Here is a 26,957-nt window from a genome sequence, read left to right on the forward strand (position 1 = left end):
TATATTTAATGTATATAAACCATTTAGCTGACACATAGTAAGCACTCTAAAAATGTTGGCTTACACTGTCCAAATCAAAAAGCTTTTCACAGGGTCTTAAACGCTAGAAAGTGGCCATCTAAGATGCATCAATTGGTCTCAACCCACCTGGAGCAAAGGAAAATGAAGAGCACCAAAGATACAAGGTAAATACGAGACCAAGAGACAGAAAGGGCCACATAAACCAGAGACTACATCAGCCTGAGACCAGAAAACTAGACGGTGCCCCGCCATAACCGAGGACTGCCCTGACAGGGAACACAACAGACAACCCCTGAGGACGCAAGAGAGCAGTGGGATGCAGACCTCAAATTCTCGTAAAAAAACCAGACTTAATGGTTTCACTGAGACTAGAAGGACCCTGGAGGTCATAGTCCCCAGACCTTCTGTCAGCCCAAGACAAGACCATTCCCAAAGCCAACTCTTCAGACAGGGGTTGTACTGGACTAAGGGATAGAAAACGATACTGGTGAGGAGTGACCTTCTTGGATCATGTAGACACATGAGACCATGTGGGCAGCTCCTGTTCAGAGGGGAGATGAGAAGGCAGAGGGGGTCAGAAGCTGGCTGAATGGATGCCAAAATAGACAGTGGAGAGGAGTGTGTTATCTCATTAGGGGGCAAGCAACTAGGGGTTTATAGCAAGGTGCACATAAATTTTTGTATGAGAGACTGACTTGATTTGAAAACTTCCACTTAAAGCACAATAAAAATTGAAAAAAAAAAAAAGGCTTTTCACACTTTCATCTTAATTTTCATGATATGCAACACTTGAGAGAAAATCATCCCCAAAGAATAACATTGTAATGTGGGCTACTGGTAAAATCTATGCACACTCTTAAAACCTAAACGAACATTTATTTTTCTAAATCCATTTCCCTGTGTAATTTATTTTCTCCCCAATGTTTCTTTGATGGATTGGGGTCACTTTCACTTAATCTTCCAACTACACTTTGTATTCACAGGAAACTGAAACTGCTGAAAAAGAAACCACCAAGCAGCAACCCATTAGTGACTTAAAACTAACTTCGGGTGCACATACTCTTGATAAAGCTCGTTTGATTTTTACAACTGATGAATAACCCCCACAGTGAAAATGCAAGCCCAGACACAGCCATTGGATGAAAAATTAGTCCAAGTTTAACTTTTAAAACTCCTATCATCCCAGTAGAGAAAGGAAAGCAGACTATAATAAATTTCGTTTTATAAACAAGTAAAATTAGGTTGGAATCATCAAACGAGTTGTAGTAAGGTTCAGGCCACTCCATATCTCGATTTACAACATCTTGGAACTTTTAAAATTAAGAACAAAAACAAATAAAACCTCGGCTGGGACCTCACAATGATTCTTCAAGATTGCTCTGGCGCAGGGCCAAAGTCTTTTCTAAAAGCTCCCAGGTAACCGAAGAGCAGACACTTAAAACGCCACAGCGGATTGCCTAACAGAGTAGCATCTTCCTAGAATACCCAAGATCACGAACTCAGAGGACACATTCCATGAAGAGTTATTACATTACACGCCCAAATAGGTGACACTTCATTTTAATTACTGACCAAGTGTGAAGGGCCGGGCTCTGGACAGACACTATCCGGTTTTTTCTCCACTCAGACCATCCTTCCAAGCCCTTCCACACCGGGGCTCCCTCTACTCCGAGCCTTGGGGAACTCCGAAACTCTGCCCTCAGGGCCCGGCTGTTCCTAGAGCCAAAGATACCACAATTGCGCCTGGGAAGAAGAGCCACCTATAAAGCATCAGCAGCGGGATGATAGGTGCCGGGATTCCCTAATTAGACGAGTGCAAAAAGTAGGGAAAAAACCACCACACGGACCCGAATTGAAGCGCCAGAAACCCGGAACCTTCTTTGCGCGCCGACTTTGCCGGAAGTGACGCCCGCACCCGGCGCGCGAAGCCACCCCACGGAAGAGGGAGGGGGAGCGTGCAGGGGGCTAGGGGCGGGGCGCGGTCGCGGCTCCGTTTCCGGTGGCTCGTCGCGCTCGCTTACTCCAGCCGCAGCCACTCTTGCCCGTGGCTGCTTCCTCCATCCTGGTATTTTTTGGAGCCTCCATCCTGGTTCTTCCAAAGTGCCCGGACCCAAAACAGGAAGTAAGTGCAATGGAACCTTCAGGTCCCAACCGCCGCCAGGGCCGCTCCGCCCAGTGCAGCCTGCCCGGCCCCCTCGCCGCCCGCTTGCTCCTGCCGGCCGGTCCCAGCTGCCCGCGCTGGTGCACCGCGGGCGGGATTGGAGCCGGGCCTTCATGACGCTGAAGCTACTGTGCCCGCACGCTCGGGCCAGAGCCTCCTTTCTGGGGCCGGGCCGGTGGCGGCAGTGGCTCCGGCTGCAGAGCAGGGGAGCGAGCGACCGCCGAGACGTTGTAGCGATCCGACGGGGGCGGAAAATGGCGGCGGCTTCGGAGGATCTAAATGGCGCCGAGACCCCTGGGGGTGGGGTGGGCCACAAGCGTCGACAGAAAATTGGGCCGGGGCTTAGGGGAGAGTAAGCGAGCTTGTTTGCTTTTTCGTGGTGGTATATTTTTGTTACTTTTTCTGATTTTATTGTGTGGTCGGGTCAAGGAAAGGTGGGCTTGGGTGGGGTTGAAGGAGTTGGGGCGGGTCTCCCTCAACCCCCACCCCACCCAATCTTTTTGGGTTCATACTTTTTATCGATTCATGGTCTAGACAGAGTAAATCAGGGTTGCTGGCTGAACTGTCTGTGCTAAGTCTCTTTAAGGAAGGGAGATAGGCTGGAGTTTGGGGAGATTTCACATCCGAGCAGGGAACAGTAAAATCTGTCTGCGAAGTAGTAATTTGTCACGTTTTGTAGAGTTCCGAGGAAGTCCACCCCCCCTCCCCCGCCATTCTTTGTGTCTTTTAAATTGGACTTCGTTTTGAGATTCTCTCCAGGGACTTAGCGTGTTTTGTCCCGATCTCCACACTGAAATATTTGAGAGTAGAAGTGGCCAAGTGCCATTCCATGCAGATAAATTATACAGCGTGTGTTTTTATAATAAAAACTTTGGTTTTAGATACGGAGAGGGTGATAATTCAATGAGATGTAAAACTGGAATCCCTCGCTTGTGTTAAAATGATTGAGCTTGTGTGATTGCTTTTCTCATAACTTGAGTCATCGTGTCCTTTTCTGACAGTACGAGAGGCTACCCAGGGCATCGACAAAATGCTTATTCTATAGGCTTACTTTTTAATATTCGTCGTCTTAGAAGATTAAAGTACTTTTGAGGAATTTTTTTGCCTTTGTATTAATTGTACCCATATTTTTAATTCGGGGAAGGTAATAACCATTTGTAGCTTTTAAGCTCCGGTCATCATTGTGTTGAAAAGTTTTAAAAGATAAAATCCATTTTTCCTTTTTCGGTTAAGGAATTTCATATTTTTCCATTCAGATTCTTTCTTTGAGCTGTTTTTAAATTTGTGTTCTAAGTAACTTTTTGAGGATTTTTTTTTTTTTTTGGGTTGTTGGGCTTTTTTTGTTGTTGTTCTTTTTTCCCGTAGTAATTTGAGTAATTTACGAACACTTTAACATTTAAAAGCTCTGGGCGTGGTGATAATAAACCGAAGACTTAGCTTTATTTACTATGATGGTGTAGAGTGGTAGTGTTTTGCCTATTAGGTTAAGATTTAGAAATCTGGTTAAGGTTTAGGAAAAGAGAAGTTACATTCCTTAACATTAGAAAAATTGTGGTGTTTAAGAGACTAAAATTGGGTATGAGAATAAAGTTTCGTTCTGTAATCAGAGGAACATGAAACAGTTTGATCCTGTCTTTGGGGGGGGGGTGGGGGACATGAAGAAATACATTTCATGATTTGTGGTTATTTTATCTTATTTGACTCCCATATACTAGGTGCTTTTGTCTGTTAATCAAGCAAGCTAATATATTTTTTTAATTTTAGTTGATAGGCTCACCCCAAAATATGCTTTTGGGGAATGATCTAGAACCTGCATATACTGCGTGAATCTGTTTAATTGATTGCGGTTGAGCTAGATGGTGGAGCCAAAATGCTATTGCCCTGTCTTCATCAACATTTAATCAGTAAGTACTGGGCATTGCATACTTACTTAGAACTTTATGTTCGTATTTTAGCAGTTATGTGAATGAATAAGTATTATGTAAACAGTTTTCTCTGAGTGTTCAGGTTTGAGAAATGTTCTGAGGGGAAGCAATCACACGCAAAAAAAATTGAGTTAGGATTTGAGCTTCTAAGACAGCAAGGCTGGAACATAGTTGTTGGTAGAGAATCATATCAAAAGTAAAAAAAAAACTAAATCGGTTGCCATCAAGTCAATCCCGACTCATAGGAGCCCTATAGGACAGCGTAGAACTGCCCCATAGAGTTTCCAAGGAGCCACTGGTGCGTTTGAAATGTGACCTTTCCAGTTGCAAATGTGACCTTTCCAGTTGCAACCGCTACGCCTCCAGAGCTCCTTATGTCAAAAGTAGGAGGTAGGTATCCTCTTTAGTTTTTGGTTTTCTTTGTTAAGCTCACTTCTTTTTAAGGCTTTTTTTTTTTTTTTTTTAAATGTGGAGAAAGGTGGTTATCTCATTCCACCCCAAGGGTGCTTTGACTGCTGGGGGAAAGAATTTATTTGTAAGATTAATTAGCTGTTACCTGGTATTTAATCCAAAAAAATAAACTTGCTACACCTTCCCTACGTAATCCTTATCTTTCTATTCGCTTCATCACTGCAGCGTTTACACACCTTAATTTTTATTAATTTATAGTAAATTTATATGCAAAAAAAATCTGATTATTTTAAACAAATGCTTTTATTATGCCCTGTTAAGTATATTGGTTTAAATTAACACTTGTGAGGATGGATAAGATAATGTGAAACAAGTGTCCTGGAGATTTACAGCCTGACACATAGATATTAAAAAATTGAAGGGGCTGGGAGGTGTTTTTGAAAAGTATTGAGGTCCTGGAGCCCTTGCATTAAATGCACATTTGTATCTGTTGAAAAGATAATCAAAACTTCAGAACAACAGCAAAATTGAGGGGAGGGTTCCACTTTTTATATATCATATGTATAGACTGCCTGTTGAACGTCGAACTTATCTCTTGCCTTCTCAAAATGGAGTTGTTTGCAATTTTTTCTTTCTTTTTAAAGTCCGATTTTTTCGTACCACCATCATTTTTAGCCCTCCTTTTTTCCTGTATTAAAGGATTCACTAGGAAATGGTACACTTTTAAATGGTTTGCATTTCAGCTCCAAAAGTCTTTTTTGTCTTCAGATGACATAAAATGATCTGAAAAAGTGAGTTTACTGCCTAATGTTAAATATACAGGTAGTTGTCAAATCTGTGTGGCTTTTGTTTGCTTTCATATCATTTCTTCCTTTCTTTTCATATTTTTTTGTAAAGAAAATTCTTGTAAATCACAAATAGTTTTTGCTTTGATTTCATAAAGGTGAATGAGGAATGATAGCTCATTGAACAATTGAATATGAGAAGTCATCAAGAAAAAAGCACACTGGAGAGCCTTTTATGAATAATTTATCTCCTTTTCCTTTTGGTTATGTGCACTGTTGTCAAGCCATTCTTCCAAGCACCCGTTGTTAAAGCTAACCTCTTACTTACTGTTGGGGGTTATGTAGCAAAAGAAATACTCATGTTTTTTCGCTGCTCATGTGTATTTTAGTATCCGCTGAGGTAGTATGCTTTGAAAATCAACTTAAGTGTAAATCAGAGGAATTTAGTGATAATTGATGTTATTTCCCTTTTAAAGAGCTTCTGATGGTTTCTTGCATAAAGTGCTCAGGTTTTTTGTTGTGTTTTAAATTGTGGTAAATATATAACAAAACATTTGCCACCAACATTCTTCACATATGTATAATTCATGACATTGTGTTCAGCACATCATGCTCAGTTTCGAATGGATGAAATCTTAAAGTAGCCAAGTACACTTTATAAGCTTTTGAATCATGCACTGGGTGAAAAATAACTTACTTGCTTTTTAATAAGCAGTCTGATTTTATTGCCAGATCAAATCACCTTAAAGTGAACCATACTACCAAGTAAAAAAAAAGTAGTTACCCTTTAATTAAATAATAAAATTGTTTTCAGTAGTTGATAATTGATGTTAATGTTTTAAGCAATTAAAACCTATTTCAGTAGACTCCATTAACAGGTTTATTGACAATTTGCGATGTATATTTTACCATCTTAAGAAGCCATAATGAGCATTAGTAATCTTAATGAGCACTAAGTATCTTAATTCAGTATGCTTTGTGTTCATCTGTAGCTCTGCTTCTCAAACCTTTCCACAGAGTGTTCAGAAGAACAACTCTCCCGGGTCCTGGGACCACAGTCCAGAACATCCTATCTCAAATATAAGGTGCATTCCTATCTTGAGTAAAATCAGTACTCTAGAACATGTTATTTTTATTCTATGGCTATGTCTATTTTTTTACATCCTTCTGTGTACCCATGTTCAACATATGGGGATTTATTACCTGTTATGTTCCTCTAAGATTTTCTGTTTAGCAAAAGAGTCATTCTTCTAAAATAAAAATATTTTAAAGTACATCTTTGAAATTGTTTATTATACATTATTAAGCAAATCCCCTCTTAAGCATTTCCAAAGGCATAAGTTATATGCAGTGATACGTATAGTGGTGGTCAGTACCAATCCTTTTGATACAGTAAGTGCAAAAAAGATTATTAAAGATGTGACAGTATGATGTCAGTATTGTAAAAACAATAAAGATAGGTGCGTTGATACAAGGATAAAGGACTTGAAAGATAATCACAGAAAGGTTAAAGCATGTAAGTAGTTTTTCTTACTATAATAGATCAGAAAAAGACATCTGAAAGCTAAATGTGTTCATACTGCCTTATTGAAGTATGCTAGAAACTTTACCTCGAAGCCAGTGTTTCTCGATCTGTCATTCACTTAATACAATTGTGGTGCTGTGTGTTCCCTAGCTTGTTTCATATTTTCTTATGAGAGTATTTTATAATACTGAATGTTTTTAATACCATCTTTTTTCTTTTTTAATACCATTTTCCAATTTAGAATCACAACTCTAAGCATCTAGGGAAAGCAACTGTTGGCTCCTGTGAGCCTTCTCCTCTCCACTAATAGCATCTAGCCCTCCTGTCATACAGGTGCTGTGCTTGGGGACTGATAACAATTTATAGAATTAGCCTGAACAAGCTAGGGAGAGAGCTTTTAAGTTAAGCTTGGCAATTCTTTCCTTGGTTCTTTTTTTAGAGGGTATTTTATACTAAATTGCCCAGATAATCAGGACAATTTTTTAGACTCAGTTTGATGGATAAAAAATAGTTTTTTAGGGTATTTTTTTTACACTTATTCCTTTCTTGTTCAGCTAGGTTATTGTGTATTAAATAAGGTCATCTTGTTCTTGGGAGTTAAAACCAAAAATTTCTCATTTAAATGTAAAAATGGATATATAAAACCAAAACTCAGTACCATCAAGTGATCCTATAGGTAGGGATGGATTACCCAGTAAGCGAGGCATGCACAGGTTTACTAATCTGTTGTGCACAGTTTGATCTGTTTTTCACCACCCCCTCTGACGTGGTGAAACCCGTGTGAAATTGTGCACTGCAGATTAGTAAGAACACAAGCCCGTTCACACTTTACTGGTTAACCGGCCCCTGCCTCTTAGAGTAGAACTGCACCATAGGGTTTCCAAGGCCATAAGTCTTAACAGAATCAGACTGCCACATCTTTGTCCCGAGAACTGGCTAGTGGGTTCAAACCGCCGACTTTTTGGTTAGCGGCCAAGCATTTGACCGCTGCAGCACACCTTAAAACTGTTGCCATCAAGTCGATTCTGCCTCATAGCAACCCTATAGGACAGAGTAGAACTGCCCCCGTAGGGATTCCAAGGAGCAGCTGGTGGATTTGAATTGCTGCCCTTTTGTTTGGTAGCCAACCTCTTAACCACTGAGCCACCAGAGCTCCCTAAAGATGCGTACATAAACCAAAATCCATTGCCATTGAGTTGATTCTGATTCATAACGACCCTATAGGACAAAGTAGAACTGTCCCATAGGGTTTCCAAGGCTGTAATGTTTATAGAAGCAGACTGCTACATCCTCCTGTGGAGCCGATGGTGGATTTGAACTGCTGACATTTGGGTTAGCAGCCTAGCACTTAATCACTGCACCACCAGGGTACATATATATACCAGAAAACTAAACCCATTGCTGTCGAGTCAGTTCCAACTCATAGCAACCCTATAGGACAGAGTAGAACTGCCCCATCGGGTTTCCAAGGAGCGGCTGATGGATTCAAAATGCCAACCTTTTGGTTAGTAGCCATAGCTCTAAACAACTGTGCCACCAGGGCTCTGGGGTGCGTATATAGGAACTTAAATACAGCTGAACCTGGCTGGCAGCACTGCCTTGTTTCCTGGGTTTCACAAGTTTTCCACCTTTAATGGTATAGCCTTACACTTTATCATTGCTCGTTTTAGTGGAAAATATTTGATTTTCCTGTGATAGGTTTCTGCCTTACATAGGTTCCAGCTTTCACAGGTTTTACTGCAAATGTTTTGCACCACATTTCAGATATTTTGAGTTGGAATCAACTTGATGGCAACGGGTTTGATTTTTGGTTTTGTTAGATACTGTAGTCTGAGTGATCTTTTTTAAAGTGTAATTTTTATTTTCTAGCTTAGAGCCCTTCAGGATTTTCAAGGCTCTATGGGATCTACCCCTATCTATATCTCCAACCTCAATTTCATCCACTCTGTCTCTTGCTCAAAAGCCTCTGTCATACTATGACATTTCCTTCTAAAATGCCAAATTAGGTCATACCATAGGAATGTTGCTTACTTGAAGTCACGTGTCATTATATTTGTTGAGGAGGTAATGAAGGTAGCTATTAAGGTATATCTCAGTGTTTTTGGTATATTTACGTAAAAGGGGTATATGTAGTGGGGAGAGATCTATAGATATATTAGCTTATGTATATGCATAAAATAACTGAAAGAAGCATAAGAAATTGATAACATTATTTGCCTCCAAGGAGGGAATTGGATGACTTGGGAACTAGAGTGGAACACTTTGCACTGTATACTTTTTACCTTTTGAATTTTGAGGCATGTCAGTATGTTACGTGCTAAAAATAAAACCAGGTCAACTTCTTAAATATTAATAAATACACTCATCATACAGCTCTAATTACAGGAGGAAAAAGTTGAGAGCATATACCTAAAGTGACAGGGTAAAAAGGAAAAAAAAAAAGCTATATTCCCCATGTATAGGGAAGACTGCCTGACGCATAGTAGGTGCTGTCTACTATGTGATACGTATTTGTTGATTTAACAAATGCTTTTTAATTTGCAAAGCAGCATAGAACCATCTACTAATCTGTAACATAAGTTAGAGAACTTTAAAAAATGAGAACCAAAATTCCGCACTTAAAATAGTACACTGCATGGAATTAGCTCTAACCAATACAGGTTAATCAAGAATGAAATGTTCTCTTTGATTTAGCTGTTTCAGATCTTATTATCCTTGTACTATTAAATTTTTCACAATAGCTTCTCAAATCCACCCTTTTTATTTTTCACAAAGTTTTAGATGAACTTGGCTCTTGAGTTGACATTCATGAAAATAGTAAACCACCATTTTTTCACCAAACAAATAAACAGCTGTGCTGTTTGTTTTTTGCTGTGAGGTTTCTTTTTAAATGCAGAAATGGGCAAAGTATCAGGCCCAAAACACCCAATGCTGTCAAGTTGTCAGGAGTAGAGTTTATACCTCAGTGGTTGGGATATAAATTCGTATAGTCTTTCTGGAATATAAATTGCAGTATGATTTAAAAGTTCTAAATTTTTTTTATATCCTTTGAATAATTTTTACTTAAAATGTAAGGAAATTGCATAAAGATGTTTGTTGCAGTATGGTTTAAGGAAATAAAAAATGCCAACAACATAAATGTCCATTGATAAGGAAATTGTTAAATAATGTCACATTTTTTATGCAACGTAAGTTTTAAATGATAACCCTAACCTATTGCCATCCAGTCTGACTCATAGTGACCCTGTAAGACAGAATAGAACTGCCCGGTAGGGTTTCAAATGAGCAGCTGGTGGATTCCAACTGTCGACCTCTTGGTTAGCAGCCGAGCTCTTAACTGCTGCCACCAGAGCTCCAAAAATGACAATAGAGAACTTATGTTAAATGTGTAGTTTGGTGTCCTTTATACTGTAAATTTCTAATATGAATGAACTTTAAAAACTATATGTAACGTATAGTCTCATACACATACAGACTCCAAGCGGTAAGATTGGAAGGAACCACACCGAAGAGTTAATTACAGCCTCATTTTGGTGAGCTTATCAATTTTAATCCCTTTTTATTATTTTACTATCATTAGTTTTGCACATTTCTTTCTCCCATTTTTGCAGTACAGTGAAATCAGTTTTTTAAAAATCTGCTTTTAAATAAATAAAATCTAATGGATTCAGAAATGAGAACAACTTCATAAAATCTAACAGCTGCCTGGGTGTTGATCTATACCTTCTCCACTACAAATTTATCTATGTATGGTAATTATCAAATATGACCATCCTGGATATAGAAGAATTGTAATTAGAGTACTCAAAAAATGAGAATTTTGATCCTTAGTTTTTGCTAAAATATCCCCTTGAACCCCAAATCCTTTTTTTTTCTTTGATTTGCTCTTTAGGATGAAGATAAATGTATTGTTAGAAACCTTTAAAAATCAATCATTTTATATTTTGTAAGGTCTCATATTGCATTTAAGAGTTTATATTTTTCTGGCCCAGTAGTTGTTAAGATTTCTCTCCCCCCCGGCCCCTACACGGGGTTTTTCACTTGTCATCGTAAATGTTTTCTGAAAGGATAGATACAGATTTTAACACTTTTAAATGAAATTTGGTATTATATATAAAGAGGTATTAGAAATGAATTATTATCAAGAAAGATACAATTCCTCATAATATGTATAGAACTGTATTGGTTGATATATGCACTAGGTCATGCTATATATTGGTACCAAGGTCTGTGGTTCACAGAACCACTAGCACAGTTGACTCTGATTATTTTTTCAGAGAATGTTGAACTGCCTAATGGGAGACAACTTGGGTTGAAAACCTGCCTATAAAAACTTACTTCGTAGGTATGGTAAATCATCATTCTGCCCTTTCTTCATTGGGGAATACTTATAGAAATTGATTTCTAAAAGGTCTACTTAAAGAATTCTGGCTTATCTATAGCTGAGACCTCACAGAGGCTAGAGCGTCATCCGTGTACAGCTAGCACTCAGTTGTTTTCATTAAACCTCACTGCGTAATGCTGTTATTTTCCAGAGTGTTGCAGAGGTAGGAACATGGGGAAGAAACAATCAGGATAACATGAAAGTGATGCTGGTGGCTAAGGGAAGGCGACTTGATTCTGTGGGAAGGGCTATAGCTGATCCATCCATTGTCCAGGTAAGCCTCCTTTGTTCCAATGGCCTCACCTCATGAATTTGTAAATTTTAGTCATAACTAAGTCATAATTTCTATCTTTCATTTGGGAATGGCGTCATTACCATAGTAACATGAATGATGTATTTTTAAAATAATAATTTGTATAGTAAAACTTTAATAAATCACCAAATCTTTGCCAAGGGGAAGCGCATTTGCCTAATTGGTAAATATATAAATGGACTAGTATTGTGTATCCCTTTTAAAAAAATCTTGGAAAAATGACTCTTACATTAAGGTGAAAGTTTTGATCAATCTTCTGCTAAAGAATCAGAAATTAACCACCAATTTGAATATATCACAATGCTACCAGTAAAAAAAATTAACCAAAAAAGTGATGAGTTTTCCTGAATGTGACAAACAACTTAGACCTTCTTTCATTAGATGTGATAAAACAACTTCTTAAAAACTAAATGCTGTAGATTTTAAAATATTCATAGCAATCAGATTCTTGCAGATTATTACATTTAAATAATGCATATAAACTTTTGGAATATGAACTGTCATTGCAATTTTGCATAAAGAACACGATAGGCAGATACCCAGGCAAATTTTCTATATGTTTTTTTGGAAGGAAGCAGGAGACTGCTTTGTGTTTCTATCTGGAAATAACTTTTTAAATGCTAATGTGGAGTCTGTTGTACAGATTTGAGTATGAGCACAGTTGAAGAGGATTCTGACACAGTAACAGTAGAAACTGTGAACTCTGTGACTTTGACTCAGGACACAGAAGGGAACCTCATTCTTCATTGCCCTCAGAATGGTAGGAGAAATTGCTGAAATATAATTATGAATCTTTGGATATCTAAATTTCATGTCACCTTTCATTCCTGTTATCCAGATAGTTTAGGCTAGTAGAGTAGAAAGAAAAGTTTGTCATTTATTGAATTATGATTTTTTAATTAATTTTGTTTCTTTGTGTCTTTAAATTTATCGTAAATTTTAGCCATTATCAATCTTATAGTTATTTTATAAGTAAAATTTTTTGAGCCTCCAGAGATTATGATGGAAAAACTGTAATATACTTACTCTTTTATGCTGTTTGGTGCTAGCAGTATATTTAGTACCTTAGAAAATGTATTAGTAGTCCTGTCAGTAGAAATAGAAAACTTTTTTGTTGGTACCTGTGTTAGAGAATTTTATACAGCTATTTGAACAGGCTTTAATGTGATCATCTGTAATGAATTAAGATTCAGCAGCCTGCTCCTTATTTTATTTATTTAGCATTTAAGTTCATCTTTATTCATCATAGGTTCTGTCTTCTGCTCTTTCCACTCTATAATCCCTGGGTTATTTCATGCAAAGTCGTGGTTTTAGCTACCACTTGCCTATTTTAAAATGACTCAAACCTCTGTCTTTACTTTGAATTCTCTGTGCTTCTCATAAAACCAGTCAAACCAAACCCATTGCCTTTGAGTTGATTCTTACCCATAGGGTTTCCAGGGAGTGCCTGATGGATTCAAACTGCTGACCTTTTGGTTAGCAGCCAAACTCTTAAACCACTCTGCCACAAGGGTTTCCGTGCTTCTCGTAACCAAAAAACCAAACCCACTGCCGCCGAGTTGATTCCAACTCATAGTGACTCTGTAGGCACCCTTAAATTTAACATATCCCAAACTGAATTCTTCTTTCAAACACTTCCCAAACCTAGGTCTCTTCCTTTCTCAATCAGTTTCATTACAGAGTATCCCACATCATAAACATAAGTAAAAATAAATTCCTTCTCTCATCTTCATGTCCATTCGATCATGAAGTTGTGTTGATAGTATGGTTTCTTGAATTTTTCTCTGTCCCAGGTCACCGAAGTTAAGATTCTCATTTCTTATCTTGTTAGCTCTAAATAACATTTTGATGATTCTCCCATCTCTAATACATCTTTCAAGCCACTGGTAGACTAAATCATGATACTCAGTGGCATAAAAAGGGTTTTTTAAAGCCTTCTGGTTTTTAGAATATAGGTTAATTAGGTTCTTTAATTTGACACATAGGCTTCCCATCATCTCAGCTTTCCTTCCAACCTTACCGCTGAACACTTTCATATACCTATGTTCTAACAGTTCAGAAACTTCTTATTTTTCTAACATAACTCAGGGGGATTTCACACCTCAGTGTTGGTTGTCATTGTGTGCCATCAAGTCGATTCTGATTCGTAGTGACCCTACAGGACAAGTAAAACTGTTCCATAGGGTTTCCTAGGCTATCAAGGATTTCATTTTACTTGGATCCACAATCTGTCCATAAACGTAGTAATCAAGAAATCAAACGATGTATTGCATTGGGCAAATCTTCTGCAGAAGACCTCTTTGAAGTGTTAAAAAGCAAAAATGTCACCTTGAGGACTCAGATGCACCTGGCCCACGCCATGGTATTTTCATTTGCCTCATATTCATGGGAAAGCTGGACGGTGAATAAGGAAGACCAGAGAAGAATCGATGTGTGACTTCCCTAATTCTCAGTTTTCCCATATCTAAAAGAGGAGGTTGGTTAATTGACAAGTTTCCTTTAAACAAGACCGTATCATTAATTTTTGTCTCTTTTTGAAACCATTGCATTCAAGTCGATTCTGACTCAGTGACTATATATATGTATGTGTGTATATACGTATAACAGGGTAGAATTGCCCCAGAGAGTTTCCAAAGCTGTAATAAGAAAGATCAAAGAAGAATTGATGCCTTTGAATTATGGTGTTGGAGAAGACTATCGAATATGCCATGGACTGCCAGAAGAACAAACAAATCTGTCTTGGAATAAGTACAGCCAGAATGCTCATTAGAAGGATGAGACTTAATACTTTGGACATGTTCTCAGGAGGGACTAGTCCCATGGAGAAGGACATCATACTTGGTAAAATAGAGGGTCAGCAAAAAAGAGGAAGACCCTCTTCAGTGAGATGGGTTGAAGCAGAGACTGCATCAGTGGTCACAAACATAGCGACATTGTGAGGATGGTGCAGGACCGGACAGTTTTTCATTCTGTTGTACGTTGGGTTGCTGTGAGGTGGAACTGACTGGATGGCGCCTAACAAAAGCAACAACAGTCTTTACGGGAATATATTGCTAGGTCTTCTCCTATGGAGTCACTAGTGGGTTCAAACCACTGACCTTTTGGTTAGTAGCTGAATGCTTAACCACCGCGCCACCAGGGCTCCTTTAACATCTCACTGCTGCTGCCCCTGTTATTCCAACTGCCAAAAATAATCATTTTCCTCTGGCTTCTGTTTCAAGTTCAGGATACCTCCTCCAGAAAACCTTCTCTCACCTTCTAGTTTAAATTCAACGCCTCTTTTCTGTGCTCCCAAAACAGCCTCTCCTTTCTACTTTCCTAGCTTTTATTGCAGTATTTCAAAATTGTTGGTTTAGGCATCTCCTCCGCTACACTTTGGGCGCCTCGAAAGTCAAGGCATCTTTCATTGTTCTGTCCCCAGTGCTTAGCACATAGTAGGTACTCAATAAATATTTGAAAGTGAATCATCCAACTACGTACTGAAGTAACTAGCCCCTGTCTTTACATGTGCAGTATATGGAAAGCCAGATAGTTAATAGCACAAAAGTGTGTTGTCTCAAGAGGTGGCACCTTTGTTCATAGTTCATGGTCATAAGAATAGGAGCTGAGGTACTACTCCACTAGACATAGAGAAGGCGCAGTGTCTTTTTGAATCCTTGTTGTACAAATGGGGTTAATGAACCGAGCAGATGGATAAGGAGATTGTTCTAGAGTCATTACTGTTTGGAGATTTTGGGTTTTTTCCTCATTGGCTTAAAGTTTTTGAGATTTTTGTTCGGTGTTGTGTTTTGTTTTCGTTAGAAGCTGATGAAGTAGACTCAGAAGATAGTACTGAACCTCCGCATAAAAGACTTTGTTTGTCCTCTGAGGATGATCAGAGTATTGACGATTCTACTCCTTGCATATCAGTTGTTGCACTTCCACGTAAGTCATGTGTCTTAAGAATATAAAGTTATCTTTTGAAATCAAATTCTAACTTGTGAGAGTTTCAGTTGAATGTAAGAGTTGGCATTTCTAGGTGGGCTTGGACCAATTATTTTCCTTTTTATAGCTCTAAACACTTCCACATATAATGCCTAATTTAATTTTCACGATAATTCTGTCAAACAGTGCTTCTCAACCTTTTTAAAATTATTACCTCCAATGAGCCATTTGTAGACTTTTTTTTTTTTATTACCTCCCCCCAGCCCCTGCCAGTGAAATGTTAGTACTGCAGATAATACTGTATTTTTTGTGTGTGTCTCATAAACCAAACTCATTGCTGTCGAGTGGATTCGAAAACTCTTAGTGACCCTGTAGGACAGAGTAGAACTGTCCCATACGGTTTCCAAGACTAAATCTTTACAGGAGCAGACTGCCACATTTTTCTCCTGCAGAGTGGCTGGTAGGTTCAAACTGCCAACATTTTAGTTAGCAGCCAAGTGCTTAGCCACTGTGCCCCCTTTGTTCATAAAGAGAGTAAGAGTTTTTCACTTACTCCACAAGAACCAGTTTTTGCATTGTTTAATAAAGCGTTCTGTAGGGTAGGTATTACTGTTATTACCCCGATTTTATAGATGAGGATCCTGAGACACAGAGAGTTATAAAGTTGTTAGGTGCGGTCGAGTCGATTCCGACCCACAGCAATCCAGTATGACCAAGTAGAACTGCCCCTTAGGGTTTCCTAGGCTGTAATCTTTGCAGAAGCAGATCACCAGGTCTTTCTTCTGGGGAGCTTCTGGGTGAATTCATACTGCCAACCTTTCAGTTAGCAGCCGACCACTTAATTATTGCGCCACCAGGGTTCCTTAAGAGATAGAATAACTTGCCTAAAATCATAGCCAAGCAGTCTGGTTCCCATAGTTTCCCATAGTTCATACTCTTAACCCAAATACGACACTGCCTCTTCACATAATACAGTCTTTATGGAAATCAGAGAGAAGCCTAATTAGTTATTCTCATTAGGAAAGTTCTTAACGTGTTTATATTTCAAGATTACTTAGCATAGAATAGGTTGTAGAGGTGTAGTATTTCAGGTGGAATAGTGTTGGAGAAAGTCTACAAACATACCAACTGTAAGGTTAGATTACATTTCTGATTATATTTCACAAAGGATATGGAATCTTGTTGAAGTGTAGTGACCCCACAAAGCTGTAGCAGATGTCATAGTTCATGGTGGTAGAGGTGGAACACGGCTGTTGGTGGCACTCTCAGCGCAAAGGATTCTTACCATGTCTGGGAACTTTGATTTTGCGCTCAGCCATCAAGTGCAATCACACCTTCATCTACTGGGAGAGAAAATACTATGTTTTCAGTGTGGGAAATCATGTCTTCGCAAATAGATATATGCTTTGTATTTAGAGCTAATTACTTACGAGATTGAATAGTAAGAAACAGGTTTATATCAGTTTACTATGGGACTTTTATGAAAAGCAATACTAGTGTTCATATTGCTTCTACTGAGGTATATACAAGCAAAATGTATTACTAACTAAATGACCCTGATGGCCATTCATATGTTTTTTTTTAGAAGTCTTTCCTAATTTGACCATCATTATGTTGTTATTCAGTTTTTAAACTTGGTTGACCTGTCTGGAATCCTCTGTGAACATTTTCTAAGTTAGAATTTTTGAGTGATTATTTTGCTGTAGATTATGACTAGATAATTTATTTGGTTAAAATAGAGTGAAACCTTGATCGTGATGGTAGATTCAAACTACACTTTGGTATTTTGTTCTATTTTGTGGGGTTAGCCTGAATCCTTCATTTCCTCCTTTGCTTCACTTGGGTCCGATGACATAGATAGCACATGAGCTACTTGATGTTGGAGCATAGCATCATCACATACAGAGGACATCCTGGAGCCTAAGGTTTGGCAGTAAGACTGTTTCTCAAAGGTGGGCTTGAAGTATTTACACATTCCCTGAGTTTGTAGAAAGTGTGTTGATAAAATGAACTTAGGAACATTTCTGCATTAAGGAGGAAAAAAAAAATTAGTGTAAAAAGCGTAAAGTCTGCATTCGTCATCGTCATGGGACTGGTTTACTTCCTCTGATTGAATGGATAAGCTGTTACTTATTGGACTTCATGGAGGTGGATATTAACGTATGTAAGATTTAACGTATGTAAGATTTAACTTTAAATTCAATATTTGGAGTTGTTTTTTCTTACATGTCTTATAAAATTGATAGAATTTATCTGTCTGGGCCTTAAAAGTTCTCTCAGCACCCACCTATAACTCCTAATAATCCGTCTAGATCACTTCCTGACCCCTTCCTTTTGCAAACATCTGTCATCACTTTTATCCGGTTCCCTATTCATAGTTATTATTCTTGGTGATTACAATATTCATTTATATAATCTTCCAATACTTTATATTCTTTGTGGTTTCCATACTACCCCCATTTAGCATTTCCCTTTCCACTTTTGCCATTACCTGTTACTGGAGTATATTTGTGATCTATTTGAGACTTGCTGTTTTCCTACCACAACTTCCTATCTTTCCAGCTTAATTGCCCCTAGTACTCTTCCATTGTGACATAGTCCATTCATTGATCCTTTTTTGTTGTTGTTGTTCCTTTTCCCCTTATATCTTTTTTTATCTCCTAATCTAGTTTCGGTTTCATGGTTAATCACTGTAATCACAGTCTTAAATTTATCCTCAAATCTTTTTTCCTTCTCACTTCATTTTCTTCGTCGAAACCACAACCTAGTTAAGTCTGTCTATGCCTATTTATGTCTAAACTAGTACAGTTAACTAAAAGACATTGGAGAAAAATAGGACAAGCAAACTGACTAGCCTCATTTTTAATTCATGAGCATTAATCTGAAATGAAGGATTCCTGGTGGCACAGTGGTTAAGGAAAGGTCGGCAGTTCGAACCCACCAGCCTCCCTATGGGAGGAAGATACGGCTGTCTGCTTCCGGAAAGATTCATAGCCTTGGAAACCCTATGGGGCAGTTCTACTCTGTCGTATAGGGTTGGCTATGAGTCAGAATCGACTCGACAGCAATGGGTAAGCTCAAGAAGGTTTATAATACTGCCCTCTGGTGGCATAGTGGTTGAGAGCTGTTGCTGCTAACCAAAAGGTCAGCAGTTTGAATCTACCAGGCGCTCCTTGGAAGCCTCATGTGGCGGTTCTACTCTGTCCCATAGGGTCGCTGTGACTCAGACAGCAATGGGTTTTGATTCAGGTCACACCACACTTTTCTAGTGTTCTTTCTCCCACTTGGGGTTGAAGACTTGAAGTGCTCCTGAAATCTCCAATATTTCCTCCACCTTTCTTACTCTCAACTACTAACCTTGCTTCCTACTTCACTGGGAAAATTGAAGAAATCAGAAAATAACTTGTACAGGTTCCCTCCCCAGAAATACCTGTCTACCATCATCTGTGTCCACATTTTCTGTCTTTTCTCATAGTTAAAGGCAGTCCTTCCATTCACTGAATCCCACCCTTCAATTAATTACGTCTGCGAATTTTTCCCTCTCTCTTCTGAATCATCGTTTTTTTCGTTCTCAGCTGGATCATTCCTATCAGTATTACAAACATACTGTTATTTCTTTTTTAAAACGAAGTCACTTTAGCCCACTATCATCCAATTTCTCTCCTTCCCTTTAGAGCAGAATACTTAGAATTGCCTGTACTGGCATCCATTTCTTCTTCCCATTCTTTCTTAGACCCACCCCAGTCAGGCTCCTACTCCTATCACTTCACCAAAACTGTTCTTCCCAGGTCTCTAGAGACCTTCTTGTTGCTAAATCCAATGGTCATTTTTCAGTCTTTGTCTTAGTTGATCGATCCGTAGGACAATATTTATGCTTGAGGAAGCATGCTCTGGAGTAGGTATTAATATCCAAGACTTGCAACAATGTTTATCATTCTCTACCCTGAAACATTTTTTTTTCAACTTGGATTCTAGAAAACACGTTCCTCTGGTTTTCTTCCTACCTTTCTTTCCATTCCTGGTTAGTCTTTTACCAACTTGTTTTCATCTCTTCAACTTGTAAATGCGAAGTAACCTAGAACTCAGTTGTTAGACTGTTTTATTCCTGCTTTTATTCAGTTGATCTCAATTCGTGGTTTTAAATTCTGTCTCTGTGATGATGATTCCCAGATTTATTCCAGCCCAGGCCTCTCCAGATGTTTTAAAAAAAAAAAAAAGCCCATTGTTGTCGAGTCGATCCCAACTCATAGTGACCCTATAGGACAGAGTAGAACTGTCCCATAGGGTTTCCAGGGAGCACCTGGTAGATTCAAGCTGCTGACCTTTTGGTTAGCACCCGTAACCCTTAACCACAATACCACCAGGGTTCCCTCTAGATATTCAGTAGGTGTAAAATTCGAATAGTAGTAATTGTGTCAGAACCTCTGTAACAAGGTTGATCTCTTTGAGGTAGAGGTCAGACATACCTCCACTCTCCAACACATTTTATCAGTTCTGACATCGACCAGCTGTCCCTCCCATGGCAGTTTCTACTTCTCTTCTGGGTTTGATAATCCACTGCAGTGGTCACACAGAACTCATGAACTCTGTTTAGAGTTAAGTGGTTTATTCAGGAAGTAACAGGCTACAACTCAGGAACAGGATCAGGAAGCATGTAGACAAAATCTCCCATCTTAAGTGCAGGACAGCACTCTCAGCTTTTCTTGGCCATGCAGGCCTCCTCTTGGCCCACTCAGGACAGGCTCCTCTTGACCCTGCTGTCTGTCACCACCGACTCTGTCACAGAGCCCCTTCCAGACTTGTTGCCCCTGGCTCTGCTGCTGAATCCCGTCCGAGCCTCTCACTGTCTTCAGTGTTACAACCCTTGACCCTGTCACACTCTATTAGGAGGTTCCTTGCCTCCTCTTTCTCTCTCTGCTCCTTTCTCTTCCTTATCCTGCTGCTACTCTTCTTCTTTCTGTCTGAATAACTCCTGTGGGTCTGGCTGCATACATACGTCTCCTTGTCAATTCAAGGCACGGCCCCTCCTAGTTGGCGGGGGGAGGCACAAACTGACGAATGCCCTTTCAGTAGGCCACAGATACTTCATTTGCATATCAGCCGTAGTCGCCTCATTTGCATCGTTTATTGGCCAAACCCTCCAAGGTACATACATAGCAGTCACAGGGCAGGCTGGAGCCCAGGACCAGAAAAAAAGTATCACACCAATAGTTGTTTACAACTTACCCAGGAAATATCAGTCAACCTGGACAAAAATAACAAACCCTCTAGGGTAGGAAACAACGGCAAAGGTAACTCCTCAGGGCTTAGGGATAAAATCTCTCAAGCTGGTTTTCCAAAGAACCAAGGCAAAAGGGGGCCACGTAAAGGAACTTATTTCACTACAGTAGCTATCTCAAGCTAATGTGTTTAAAATGGAGCTCCTGAAACTCTGAATTCTTAAACTTGCTTCTTAACAACTTTCCCCATCTTGTTAATGGCAAGTCCACCCTTCTGTTACTGAATGCCCCTTCCTCTATTGGACCCATCCGGATTTGTGCCATCCAATGAGACTATTGAGGCAGCCTGGAGTCACACAAGCAAATTTATTTTGCCGGCAGCCAGCAAAAGGACACGGTAAGGGCTAGAACCTTCAGACAGACCATCTCTCCGGTTTGCCTAAGAGCCAAGTATTTAACAGTTTCAACAAGAAAGGGTCTTGATGTTTATTCGTGGGATTCTCAGGAGGAAGGGCAGAGATTTCTGAGGAGGGGTTGGGTTATACAGATGCAGGGGCACAGCACAGGATTTCTTCAAGATGGAAGAAGACCTTTGGTTTCCCTTGACATAACTCATTATGGGATGTGATGCAGGCACACTGGTTACCTTTGTCACATAGCCCCTTTCAGCGGGCACGGGAAGGCCAAACAGTGGTCGCTTTTACTTTTGCATACACTCTGCACCTGTGGAGTCGTGCGAGATCTACATTAGCAAGTTTGTTTGCAACATCTTAGAACATTTCAGTTTGTTCCACCCCACAGCCGGAACATCTTGCTCTACAGGGCCTGTGTGTGTTCTGTTCTAATCTCCAGGAGGCGGGTTATAGTTGCACCAGTGCCAATAGGTAAGCTTGTTTGTTCCACTCTGTCCTGCTTGACTTTTTCCCGGCCTGTGTGCCTGGGCGGTGGGGGGCAACTGACCCTGCTCCAGCCTAGTCATGTCTCACTTCCAGTAGCTCAAATTTTAAAAAAAAGCGTTGACTCTTCAATATCTCTCATATCTGATTTGTCCACAAATCTCATTGGCTCTGTCACCATGTACATAGGATTTAACTACTTCTTACCACCCTCACTTGCTTTTACCCTAGTCCAAGTCATTGTCTTTTGTCTGGATTTTTGCATTAGCCTCTAGCACTTCTCCCTCTTCAGTCTGTTTTCCCCTTAGCCCTCAGAGTGGTGCTATTAAAAGTTACATCAGTCCTCTACTCAAAATCTTCCAATGGCTTCCCCTCTCTGAGTAAAAGCGAAAGTCTTTACAATGGTCTGTAAGGCCCCACACAATCTCTTTAGTGTTCTTGTTATGTCTGCTGTAGCCATGCTGGCCTCCTTGCCTTTTCCATGAATATACCAGACATGCCTCCTGTCTCTGAGAGTCTGTACTTGGCTTTCCTTTTTCTTGAAATGCTTTCCCCCAAGATGTCAGCATGGCTGGCTTCCTCATTGGGTTCCAAGTTTTGGTGACTTTTCTTGGCTTCCTATCTAAAATTTCAAACAGCCTTCCCCAATCTCAACACACTCCCTTGCTTGCTTTTTTTTTTTCTTCGTAGTACTTATTACAATATAGCATTTCTTGTTCATTTTGTGTCTTTGCCACAAGAAAGAATATAAGCTCCATGAAGGGAAGCTTTGTTTTGAGTTTGTTTTTTTCTCACTGCTTATTACCCAAAGTGTTGTATGTAATAGGTATACGATAAATATGTTTAACAGATGAATATATGTGTGGGAATGTATTGGCAAGGAGTGTGTTAAACAGTTAAATGATCACTTTTTTCCATAGATATTTTTAGATTAATTAGAACTTACTGTTGTTACTCTCGAGATGAATTTTTTCTTTCTTGAAGTTTCAGAGAATGATCAGAGCTTTGAGGTGACCATGACTGCAACCACAGAGGTAGCAGATGATGAGATTACTGAAGGAACTGTAACGCAGATCCAGGTATAGTAAGTCTTTTTATTGGGCACAGGAGGGTTATCTTTTACGCATAGATTAGGTGATAATGATGAGAACATGTTTTCTCTAACATAAAAAACACAAAATTAAGGTAAGACATTATTTGATTCAGGTTTCCAGTACCCACATACATAAGAGTGTCAGAATTGTAATGGTAGTTTTTTTTTAAAAAGCCATTCCCTATAGGGTGGTTCACATGTGTTGAAATGAGATGATGCATGTGTTCCTTGTCTACATGTAGTGGTATCAGTTGAGCTGTTAGGTAACTTTAACTTTCATCTCACAGTAATACAAGATAGTTGACTGGAAGATAAAGCTTTTTAAGTTAAATTTTACCCAGTGGTTTTCTGTAGCAACTGATTTAGAAAGGCTACACACTCTGTGTTCTTATACGAATGGAAGCTATTCATTTCAAATAGATTTTAATTATAAGAGCTGTAGTTATGGTAGTATGGTTTCATTTGGTGCTTGTAGGACTACATACATTTTAGCTGTATGTTAAGAAGTCGGTTTATAATCAGGGTTTGCTGTTTTTCTTTTATGTAAGCTTATATAATTGTGTCATAATCAGCAGCTAAGTTACTTCTGCCAAAAGTAATCGTAATTTTTTGTTCTTTTAGATAACCTGAAGCTTAAATCTATTTTATTTATAAGTTTATCTTTGACTGCTTACACCTTTATTTTTTAGTAGCTTGTACTTTTTGCTTCATCTCATCATTTAATAAAATATTTTTGAAGTAGACAGTAGAGACATTGTACCATGGTTTGTTTTCTGAAAGGGCTGGGGACATCGCAGGAATATGCACTGTGGATCTTTTGCAATAAGGAGCTTCAAAGTGATTCCACAATCACAGGATAACCAGAGGAATGAGTCTCTGATATGGCTCAGAAAGCTTTGAGCCAGGCTAGAGATCTCATAACCTCCCATTTGGATTTCAGTAGGTGATTTGGACTGAAATTAATTTTCCAGACCCCTTGAAGCACTAAAACATATCCTTCCTTCAAAATGGGGCTTGTCAGATTTATTCTAGATTCAAAGACTGTGTAGTCTCACTTCTGCTTTCCATTGTTCAGCACAGTAAAAAACTGTACATATGTGTGTGATTTGATTTATAACCTAATTATTGTAAGCAGTGGTGGTGTTAGTTCTTACTATAAGACAAAGTATAGGATTATTTTATTTTTGTTATTGCCAAAGAGTCAATGAGTTATAATTGTTATTTAGCACCTTGGTTTATTACCACCATTTAAGTGAATGAAAAACTTTTAGTATTTCTAGTATATGTTTAATAAAATAAAATTAGGTTGTGAATGAAAGTCAGCTCAGTTAAAAGTTCAGAAATAGCCTGTCTCTTGCTCAATCCTTGAATGTCGAACCATTTACAGCTATTTGATAGAGTTAGATGGTTAACGTACCATCTCTTTCCAGTGATGGGCACTAGATTAAAGAATAATTCAAACCTAAAAGAATTTTCCAGTATAAACCTTTATGCTTGCAGTAGGTTTTTAGTGAGTTAAATATTTGTCTTTAGATTTTAGATACGAAACCCTGCAGCCAACTCTCAAAGGTTTCATTTAAAAAGCAACAGCATACTAAATAAGGCCTGAGTAATTTTAAGAGATTGAATCCCTGATGGAGCAGGAGAAAAGTGGGATGCAGAGCTCAAATTCTAGTAAAAAGACCAGACTTAATGGTCTGACTGAGACTGGAGGGACCCCAGAGGTCATGGCCCCTGGACTCTTTGTTAGGCCAAAACTAAAAAAAAGCAACTCTTCAGACAAAGATTAGACTGGACTATTAGACATAAAATGATACTGGTAAGGAGTGTGCTCCTTAGCTCAAGTAGACACGTAAGACTATGTGGGCAACTCCTGTTCGGAGGTGAGATGAAAAGGGAGAAGGGGACAGGAGCTGGTTGAATGGACACGGGAACAGGGTAGAGAAGAGGAGTGTGCTATCATAGGGAAGCAGCTAGGGCCACATAACAATGCATGTGTAAGGTTTTGTATAAGAAATTGGCTTGAATTGTAAACTTTCACTTAAAGCACAATTTTTAAAAGGGAGGAAATAAAAAGCCAAAAAAGAGATTTATGAGTAAAGGAGTTGTCTTAGTTATTTAGTGCTGCTATAATAGAAATACCACAAGTAGATGGCTTTAACAAGCAGAAATTTATTCTCTCGAAGTTTAGGAGGCTAGAAGTCCGAATGCAGGGTGCAAGCTCCAGGAGAGGGCTTTCTGTCAGTTCTGCGGGAAGGTCCTTCTTGTCAGTCTTTCCGTGGCCTACGAGTTCTTCAGTACAGGGACCCTGGATCCAAAGGATGCACTCCACTTGTGGCTCCTCTTATATGGTGGTAATGAGGTCCCTCTCCTCTCTATTCTCTCTGTTATATCTCAAAAGAGATTGACTCAAGATACAACCTAATCCTGTAGATTGAATCCTGCCTCATTAACATCATAGAGGTTTGGATTTACAACACATACGGTAATCACATCAGATCACAAAATGGCAGGCAACCACACAGTACTGGGAATCATGGCCTGGCCAACTTGAAACACATTTTTGGGGGACACAATTCAGTCCATAACAGGAGTTGTCATGGATTGAATTGGGTCCCCCCAAAACGTGTCAACTTGGGTAGGCCATGATTCCCAGTGTTATGGTGGTGGTTCTCCATTTTGTGATCTGATTATCCTCCATTTTGTGATGTGTTGTAAATCTTAGTCTCTATGTCTGTGGTTGTGGTCCCATTTGGGAGTGAGCTGTCCCTCAGTTAATGAGGCAGGATTAGGTCATGTTAATGAGGATTAGGTTGTATTTATGTTAATGAAGCAGGATTAGGGTGGGATATATCTTGAGTTACCGTCCTGCAAAAGATAAAAGCAGAGAGAGAAGGACCTCATTCCCAACAAGAAAGAGCAGGGAGCAGAGCACATCCTTTGGACCTGGGCGGGGGGGGGGGGGGGGGGGGCGGGTAGGGGCGGGGGTCCCTGCCCTGAGAACCTTCTAGGCCCAGGGGAAGATTGATGCCAAGACACATGGAGATCTCCAAGGAATGTTGGGCCCAGAGATGTTGAAAGGAGACAGGGACCTTCCTCCAGATCCAACAGAGGGAGAAAGCCTTCCTCTAGAGCTGGTACTCTGAATTCTGACTTCCACCCTCCTAAACTGTGAGAGAGTAAATTTCTGTTTGTTAAAGCTATCCACTTGAGGTATTTCTGTTATAGCAGCACTAAATAACTAAGACAGGAGTAAAATATTGTAAATATTTATATGTTCATATGTAAGTATAGATAGTATAGTATATTTATATGTAGTATAGATAGATACTTTTATTAAACTTATCTATTATTGATAGTATTGAATATTTGATGATTACTTACGTGTTTATCTTTATATGACTTAAGCAATAATGGTAACTCCCTCAGGAAAATTTGAGTCATAAGGTATTGTTTGCCCAAAGATAGCAGTTAATTAGCATGACAGGCTTATTTCTAAGATTCATAGAGTGGGCTTTGCTATGTATTTAGATTCTCTTGAGAAATGACGATTTAATTCTCTTAATCAACTAATTTTAGAGTGGATCATCTAAGGAGACCATTTTCTACATCACAGTTCTTAAAAGTGGGTATTGTATGTGTCTTAGTTATCTAATGTTGCTATAACAGAAATACCACAAGTGGGTGGCTTTAATGAGTGGAAATTTATTTTCTCACAGTTTAGGATGCTAGAATTAAGGGTGCCTGCTCTAGGGGAAGGCTTTCTGTCTGTGTCTGCTCTGGAAGAAGGTCCTTGTCTCTTTTCAGTTTCTATTCCTAGGTTCCTTGGTGATCATGTGTCCTGTATCTTCCCCTGCATTTGTGCACATTTGTTTGCTTCATCTGTTCTTTTATGTCCAAAAAGAGATTAAGATAACACTATACTGCCTCGTTGACATAACAAAGACAACCCATTCCCAAATGGGATTATAACCACAGTTATAGAGGTCAGGATTTACAACACGTATTTTTGAAGGACTCAGTTCAATCCGTAACGGTGTATATATCAAGGTTTTTTGATAGCTGTCTATTACCCATTACTGATTTATAATAGCTCAAAACTTTAACTTTCAAGTAGATCTCTTAGGACTTCAGATCTTAAAGAATCATGATCTTCAGCATATAAGGAGTCATAGACATCATCTAGTTTTCTCTCAATTATCAGGTTTCTAAAGGCTTCTTAACCTTAAAAAAAAAAAAGTACATAAAAGTAGGGTTATCAACCTTTTCAGGCTGGTTGCAGTGATTTCTAGCTTTTTGC

At 39.1% G+C, this 26,957-nt stretch overlaps 2 protein-coding genes across 14 annotated transcripts in view; one reads left to right on the forward strand and one right to left on the reverse strand.

The window, feature by feature from the left end:
- LOC126081571 (uncharacterized) overlaps window positions 1-11,206 on the reverse strand; it is a 36,965-nt gene extending 25,759 nt beyond the window's left edge. The window contains exons 1-2 of the mRNA XM_049893545.1: window positions 11,167-11,206; window positions 1,594-2,476 (exon numbers count right to left, since the gene is read on the reverse strand). Coding sequence (XP_049749502.1) covers window positions 1,827-2,476; window positions 11,167-11,206 — 690 coding nt within the window. The 3' untranslated portion in view covers window positions 1,594-1,826. The remainder of the gene's footprint in view (window positions 1-1,593; window positions 2,477-11,166) is intronic.
- DMTF1 (cyclin D binding myb like transcription factor 1) overlaps window positions 2,053-26,957 on the forward strand; it is a 50,970-nt gene continuing 26,065 nt past the window's right edge. The window contains exons 1-7 of one of the 13 annotated variants that reach the window (XM_049894246.1): window positions 2,053-2,143; window positions 3,947-4,086; window positions 10,303-10,361; window positions 11,364-11,486; window positions 12,169-12,285; window positions 15,327-15,449; window positions 22,549-22,643. In XM_049894246.1, the coding sequence (XP_049750203.1) occupies window positions 12,177-12,285; window positions 15,327-15,449; window positions 22,549-22,643 (327 nt within the window). In that variant the 5' untranslated portion in view covers window positions 2,053-2,143; window positions 3,947-4,086; window positions 10,303-10,361; window positions 11,364-11,486; window positions 12,169-12,176. The other 12 variants (XM_049894247.1, XM_049894248.1, XM_049894249.1 and 9 more) reach the window with 12 other exon arrangements.

This window comes from Elephas maximus, chromosome 8, assembly GCF_024166365.1.
Source record: "Elephas maximus indicus isolate mEleMax1 chromosome 8, mEleMax1 primary haplotype, whole genome shotgun sequence".
In the NCBI taxonomy this organism is placed as follows: domain Eukaryota; kingdom Metazoa; phylum Chordata; class Mammalia; order Proboscidea; family Elephantidae; genus Elephas; species Elephas maximus.